Here is an 8,460-nt window from a genome sequence, read left to right on the forward strand (position 1 = left end):
CCCCTTCAAAAAAAATATCCCGCCTCCTCCCGGATTACTGCTTCTGATGTGTTAAAAATGTGACTTATATATATGTTTTTTAACGACCCTATGAAGTTATAGAAAGCTATAGATTCAACAAATACATCAACCACTTCAAATAAATATTTTCACTTATCTTCAACATGTAGAACAAAGTACAAGTATAGCAAAATTATCTTAAATATACCTTCAACGTGAACAAGACATATCAAGCAAATACTGACTGTGTGTGTGTGTGTGTGTGTGTGTGTGTGTGTGTGTGTGTGTGTGTGTGTGTGTGTGTGTGTGTGTGTGTGTGTGTGTGTGTACACACACATATACATATGCATTTTAAATATATTCATATATATATATACATGCACACACACACGCATACATTATATATATATATAGATAGATAGATAGATAGATAGATAGATAGATAGATAGATAGATAGATAGATAGATAGATAGATAGATAGATATAGATAGATAGATATACATATATACACACACACATGTATATAGCTATCTTTTAATAGCAAAAAGTATATATATTGATCTGTCAACCTAAAACAGTGATTAGACATAACACGTGTTTTTAGGCAGACTTGTCACCCGCTGCCCACTGTCCTGCGTGGGGATATTTGGGGCCGGTGCACCTGCACATACAGCATGTAACACGTGTTTCCCTGGCTGTGCACTCACTCATGCAGGACTCACATTGATTGCCCCCTGGCTGTGCTTTACAGTCTGATAATAAAACAATGTATTTCCCTGTATCGATTTGTATTGTACAGCATGCTACGGAGAGGGAGATGTAACCTGGGCCTGGAGACAAGTACAATTCATGTAGGAGATTGATCTGTGCCCTGACTCTCTCTTCTAAACAACCCAGATAACCAGACTGCTCCCACCGTCCTGCGCACGGCGCTCACAGATTGGCTGACAGCGTGCTGGGACTGGGAGCACAGCTCCACGTGCTGCTGCCGTGTCATCTGCTGCAGGGGAGATAGGAGTTACACAAAGTGTGTGTGTGTGTGTGTGTGTGTGTGTGTGTGTGTGTGTGTGTGTGTGTGTGTGTGTGTGTGTGTGTGTGTGTGTGTGTGTGTGTGTGTGTGTGTGTGTGTGTGTGTGTGTGTGTGTGTGTGTGTGTGTGTGTGTGTGTGTGTGTGTGTGTGTGTGTTTTCTCTACCTAGATGGATATAGCGATATAGATAAATATAATAGATAGATAGATAGATAGATAGATAGATAGATAGATAGATAGATAGATAGATAGATTTAATTTTATTCCTGGAGCAGTTCCGAATTTGTTTAGAGTTGCAATAAAAAATGAATACTAATAATAATAATAATAATAATAATAATAATATAACTAGTTGCAATAATAATAATAATAATAATAATAATAATATAACTAGTTACTATAATTAAACAATAATAGTAGCAGTAGTAATAATAATAAAAATAATAATAATATAACTAGTTGCTATAATAATAATAATAATAATAATAATAATAATAATATAACTAGTTGCTATAATTATAATTATTATAATAATAATAATAATAATAATAATATAACTAGTTGCTATAATTAAACAATAATAGTAGCAATAATAATAATAATAATAATAATAATATTTGATTCCATTGAGGTTAATAAAACTCCTGATCTGCGGATGTGTCTGACACTCCCATTGCAGGAGCGGACTATACATATCAGGTCTTACACTCTCATGTGTTATCCGTACATCACTATGTGCAGAGGACACAGTTGCTTTGCCTCTGTATGCCATGTATGCCTGGTGACGTTCCGCATCACACAGTAACACCAGGTTGACATCCCAGGATGGGTAATTTGCAGGTGCACTCTCTCCTGTATATAGAAAGCTCAGTCTGCTGTATGTATGACTCTGGTATACGTGTGTGTGTGTGTGTGTGTGTGTGTGTGTGTGTGTGTGTGTGTGTGTGTGTGTGTGTGTGTGTGTGTGTGTGTGTGTGTGTGTGTGTGTGTGTGTGTGTGTGTGTGATTCTTATATACAGTTGTTTGTACACATGTCTATATTTTTTGTATACAGTTGTTTTTATCTGTGTAATTCAAGTATATAACTGGTGTCTATGTATACAAGTGTTTACCAGAATATGCATGTAGTTCTTGTATACAGGTGTTCTGTGTGTGAGATTCCTTATACCTGTATGCATGTGTGTGATTCATCTTTAATGGTGTTTTATGTGTGTGTATATACGATATGTGTGAGTCTTTGTGCATGTTATTCTTGTATCATAGGTAAAAGCCAGGGGAGGGGGGTGTCCAGTTGCCCGGAAACCCCCCTTCTCCACAGCCTGGCCAGTGGCCACTTCATACAGTATAAAGGGTGGAAAGGAGCTGCTGTACTTGCCCAGTGGCAGCGCATTTTCCTACCATGTCTGCTGTGTGTGTGTCTGTGGATGTGAGTGCTCAATCATCGCCAGAGAGAGAATCTGGTAAGTGGCTTACCATGACCATTGGGCCTGCATATGTCTGACGTACAGTATTGTATAAACTGCACTTTGTTTGGGGCAGACTATAGGGTACATGTAATTATGCATCCTTCACGGGCGGGTGACAATCGCTCTAAAATCAAACATTTGCAAACCCTTCCTCTGGAAATCCTACGTTTACCCCTGTGACTGCAGGGCTTCTGTGTGTGTGATTCCTGTATACCGGTGTCCAGTGTGCATATATGTATAATTCCTGTATACAGGTGTTCTATGTCTACGTACAGTATAATTCCTGTATACAGGTGTTCTGTGTTATGTACAGTATAATTCCTATATACAGGTGTTCTATGTCTATGTACAGTATAATTCCTGTATACAGGTGTTCTGTGTCTATGTACAGTATAATTCCTGTATACAGGTGTTCTATGTCTATGTACAGTATAATTCCTGTATACAGATGTTCTGTGTCTATGTACAGTATAATTTCAGTATACAGGTGTTCTGTGTCTATGTACAGTATAATTCCTGTATACAGGTGTTCTATGTCTATGTACAGTATAATTCCTGTATACAGGTGTTCTGTGTCTATGTACAGTATAATTCCTATATACAGGTGTTCTGTGTCTATGTACAGTATAATTTCAGTATACAGGTGTTCTGTGGTATGTACAGTATAATTCCTGTATACAGGTGTTCTGTGTCTATGTACAGTATAATCCCTGTATACAGGTGTTCTATGTCTATGTACAGTATAATTCCTGTATACAGGTGTTCTGTGTCTATGTACAGTATAATCTCTGTATACAGGTTTTCTGTGCCTATGTACAGTATAATTCCTGTATACAGGTGTTCTGTGTTATGTACAGTATAATTCCTATATACAGGTGTTCTGTGTCTATGTACAGTATAATTCCTATATACAGATGTTCTGTGTCTATGTACAGTATAATTTCAGTATACAGGTGTTCTGTGGTATGTACAGTATAATTCCTGTATACAGGTGTTCTGTGTTGTGTACATTATAATTCCTGTATACAGGTGTTCTGTGTCTATGTACAGTATAATCCCTGTATACAGGTTTTCTGTGTCTATGTACAGTATAATTCCCGTATACAGGTGTTCTGTGTTATGTACAGTATAATTCCTGTATACAGGTGTTCTGTGTCTATGTACAGTATAATTCCTGTATACAGGTGTTCTGTGTCTATGTACAGTATAATTCCTGTATACAGGTGTTCTGTGTCTATGTACAGTATAATTCCTGTATACAGGTGACTTGTGTCTATTATTGAGATAAAAAATAGTATAATTTAACTCAGTGGTTCTCAAACTGGGTGCCGTGGCACACTGGGGTGTCTCGGGGGTCTTCCAGGTGTGCCCTAGCTTGGTGATCCAGGACCAATTCAAATTATTTATGGTGGCTTTAAAAGACAAAGCCAGTGCTGGTGGCTGCCAATCATAAAATATTACCCCTTTCACACCGCACAAATAACCCAGTTTCGACCCAGTATATTGCCAGGTCTACACGGGTCACTGTGTGGTGTGAAAGGGGCCATGGACAAACTACCGGGTCGCCTGACCCGGTAATTCATCCCGGGTTATAAGAAGGTTTATTCCCGGGTAATTACCGGGTCAGACGCAGTGTCAACTGGTTATCCGGGTCGATGCGACCAGGTACCCGTTCACTGCATAGGGAGAGGCGGCACGGAGATGATGTCATATCGCAGCGCCACCTCTGCTCCCGCCCCCCAATACTGGCTCCGTCCCTGTCCGTGGATGGCAACCCGACCTGGCATCCCACCCGGGAAGGCTCGTTTCCAATTCCCGGGTGGGACCCGGCATTGCGATCTGAAAGCGGTATATTTGGACAAACAGAAGTGAATCCTGTCCCTCACCTAATTACTGAACCTAAGGATGACATATAAACACAATTGACTTAATTTAATATTTGTTCTAAATTTCTCAATAAGAAACGTTTGGCCTAGGGGTGCGGTGAAAGAAATTCTGATTCTCTAGGGCGCCGTGATTCCAAAAAACATTTGGGAACAATGTATTTAATAAAACCAGACAGGTGGTTTGTGTAGCGGGTGTGGTATAACAGACAGACAGTGTCTAGTTAGACAGTCAATTGATAGACACCACATATTAGACAGTCAAAAGGTCGACAGGGTCAAAAGGTAGACATGCAATGGTCAACATAAAAAGGGTAGACAACTTTATTTTTTATTTTTGAGGTTTGTGTGGATAGTTTTGTCATCTGGGACCTCCATTTGTAGAAAGGCACCCCCTCGCGGGGCTCACTTCGCTCGCCATGCGTCGGGCTTGGTGGCTCACTGCACTCGCCACAAGGTTTATATCCAACTCTATACCGACATGGATAGAGAAGGTATGAAAAAGTCCAAAGACATGTAAAATAAAAAAAAAACCTGTGTCTTCCTTTTTCATGTTGACCATTTTCATGTCAACATTTTGACCCAATCTACCTTTTGTACTGTTTATCCTTTTCATGTCGACCTTTTGTCTCTGTCGACCTAACGTCTGTCTAACATATGGTGTCTATCTATTGACTGTCTAACTAGACACTGTCTATCTATCATCCGGATACCATGTGATCCCTTTATGTGATATACAAATGATTAATAGACATCTGGTGAAAGCGGTTCAGACACCTCCCTTCCTGTTACTGGCAGCCATCGTAACCCCTGCTGGGTGTGCCCAGACACACTGAGATGTTCTCACTATGAGACCCCTTAGTTCCAGCAGATTTATTTTTATTTTAAGTCATTTCATTTCTGGCTACAGGTGCAGAAAGGGATCAGATGGAAACATTATTACAGTATTGAGTAACACATTTTCCTGCAGATACTGATGGGCCCATGCAACAGACAATGGGGTCTATGTAATAAGCCTTGGATGGAGATAAAGTAGCAGCCAATCAGCTCCTAACTGCCAAGGTCACAGGCTGGGTTTAAAAAATGGCAGTTAGAAGCCGATGGTTGGTACTTTATCTCCATCCACTTCTTAGTAAGTAGACCACAAAGTACCTACCAACCAATTCCTAACTGACATTTTCAAACACAGCCTGTGACATGGCAGTTATGAGCTGATTGGCTGGTACTTTATCTCCATCCAAGGCTTAGTAAATAGACCCCCATAACGCTAGTGACTGACACATCCTCCTGCTGGTACTGATGGGCCTAGGTAACAGACTGTAACGTTAGTGACTGACACATCCTCCTGCTGGTACTGATGGGCCCAGGTAACAGACTGTAATGTTAGTGACTGACACATCCTCCTGCTGGTACTGATAGGCCCATGTAACAGACTGTAATGTTAGCGACTGACACATCCTCCTGCTGGCACTGATAGGCCCATGTAACAGACTGTAATGTTAGTGACTGACATCCTCCTGCTGGTACTGATGGGCCCAGGTAACAGGCTGTAACGTTAGTGACTGACACATCCTCCTGCTGGTACTGATAGGCCCATATAACAGACTGTAACATTAGTGACTGACACATCCTTCTGCTGGTACTGATGGGCCCACGTAACAGACTGTAACGTTAGTGACTGACACATCCTCCTGCTGGTACTGATAGGCCCATGTAACAGACTGTAATGTTAGTGACTGACACATCATCCTGCTGGTACTGATGGGCCTATGTAAAAGACTGTAACCCTAATGGCTGACACATCCTCCTGCAGATATACTCATGGTGTAAAGTTGAATATTCTGCTACATCTTATCTCTGGTCTTCACTTATTATGGATATTGCAGCATGATGGACATCCATCTTATTTAATCAGGGACTGATACATGTAGAATAGGAAGGGGGATATACCACTGAGTATTTCAGTTCTACAAAACTTGATACGCTTGGCTGACACTGATGGGCCATTATGGCCAGCAGGGGGTGCAATGTTCTAACCAGAGTTTTCTTCTATTGCAGAGGAGACTGAGCAGCTGTACCCGCGGGCCGTGGAGGAAGGCCAGGGCCAGGAGGACTTCAGCCCCAGTCCGGGCAGTGACCTGGAGGAGGAAGAAGAGGAGGATGAGGAAGATGAGGAGCTCTGCAGTGAGGAAAGCAGCGGCTCTGGGCCCCTGGAAAGGGCCCCAGGGGCGGAGGAGGGACTGGCAGCTGAGGGTAACGCATCTAGCCCGCAGGTGGGCTCTGGCAAGGGCCAGCAGCAGCAGGGCCAGCAGCAACAGGGCAAGCCCAAGAGGAAGCGCACGGGCTCGGACTCCAAGTCGGGGAAGCCCCGCAGGGCGCGCACCGCCTTCACCTACGAACAGCTGGTGGCGCTAGAGAACAAGTTCAAGTCTACGCGGTACCTGTCTGTGTGCGAGCGGCTGAACCTGGCCCTGTCCCTCAGCCTGACCGAGACCCAGGTCAAGATCTGGTTCCAGAACCGCCGTACCAAGTGGAAGAAGCAGAACCCGGGGGCCGACACCAGCGCCCCCACAGGGGGCTCCAACCATGGGGGAGGCTCCGCAGGACCCGGTATGAGCGGCGGACTCAGCCCCATGAGCCACTCCCCCACCATGGGCAACCCACTGGGCATGCATGGGCACCCGGGCTACCCTGGCCACGGCCCCGGGGGGCTGATGTGCGCGGCCCAGCTGCCCTTCTTGCCCGGACCGGCGGTTCTCTCCCCCTTTGTCCTGAGCTCTCAGTCCTATGGAACCCCGGCTTTTTACGCCCACTCCCACCTATAAGGAGCCCCTCACTGACTCTGACCCCCATGGGATGCCCCCAGACTGGGCATTCTTTCCCCTGTGGGTTACATTAACCCAAGCTGATGGCCCAGATGCTTCTGTGATATGTCCCAGCTATTAGTGCCCATGAGTGGGCATTGGACCATGCTTCAAACAAGTAATGCAGAAGTGTACACAAAGTCCCTACAGTACATTATATGCATATTACAAGTCACTGGAGCTCTGGGCCATATGGAATGTATAGGTCAAGGACAGATCACAGATACCCATAGTCCATTGGGCATGGATATCTCATCACTACAGTAGGGTAGGGGGCATTTCTTATAATACACCAACTATCTTGGTAAACCCCGATAACATTATCATATATTAGCATACATATGTATGTGTGTGTAGTAAATATATATATATATATATATACACACACACACACACATATATATTCATATCTACTCACACACTGATTACATATATATATATATACACACACATATATATATATATTTGTATACATATATATTTGTATACATATATATATATATATATAATATGCACATACATATATTCACATCTACTCACACACTGATTAATCACTCAAGTAAGGGGAGCACTTTATAAAGGATTTTCCAGCCCTGCAGTTATTATGTATAACATATGGGGAACAATGCTAAATTACAAAGTAAGAAAAAGGAGCCACTGAGTAGACATTTAGATGCCCCTGCCAACAGCACGTCACTTTCTCAGTAGATAATTAGTATTATTTATTTATCCTTTATAATAGTATCTGGAAGCCTTTTTCTCTGCCTAGAATCCCGATTTTTATTTTTTTACAATATTTTTTCTTACTCGACAATGCCACCTTGCAGACTGGCAACCAATAGCCCTGGACTGAATACACCATTGCCAATTGCTTTAGCAGGTGTAGGGGTTATATTGTACCTGTCAGTCATGTGCAGGAAGGGACATTGAATGACTTTTGTTTTATATTATGAATTATAGGTTTTATTTCTGTACAGGTTCCTAGTAACTGGGGAATCACAACTGCAGCCACAGACGTGTAAATGTAAATGCTGTGTAAATAATCTTTGATGAACTATTTGGGGACATTTTTCATAAATAAAATTAAAAATCATAATTCAAAAAAAAAAAAACAATGAAGGGAAAAATAATCCACATTTTTATCGTGTGTCCATTTTCCTCTCAGGGTTAGTTAGGAGTTTGATCCGTGTACGTGGTCTACATTGTTGCAATCAACA

The 8,460-nt window shown here is 42.2% G+C and overlaps 1 protein-coding gene across 1 annotated transcript in view; it reads left to right on the forward strand.

Moving 5' to 3' along the window:
- NKX1-1 (NK1 homeobox 1) overlaps positions 1-7,614 on the forward strand; it is a 10,684-nt gene extending 3,070 nt beyond the window's left edge. The window contains exon 2 of the mRNA XM_063951818.1: positions 6,438-7,614. Coding sequence (XP_063807888.1) covers positions 6,438-7,204 — 767 coding nt within the window. The 3' untranslated portion in view covers positions 7,205-7,614. The remainder of the gene's footprint in view (positions 1-6,437) is intronic.
- Positions 7,615-8,460: the final 846 nt, after the last annotated feature.

Source organism: Pseudophryne corroboree, chromosome 1 (assembly GCF_028390025.1).
Source record: "Pseudophryne corroboree isolate aPseCor3 chromosome 1, aPseCor3.hap2, whole genome shotgun sequence".
In the NCBI taxonomy this organism is placed as follows: Eukaryota; Metazoa; Chordata; class Amphibia; order Anura; family Myobatrachidae; genus Pseudophryne; species Pseudophryne corroboree.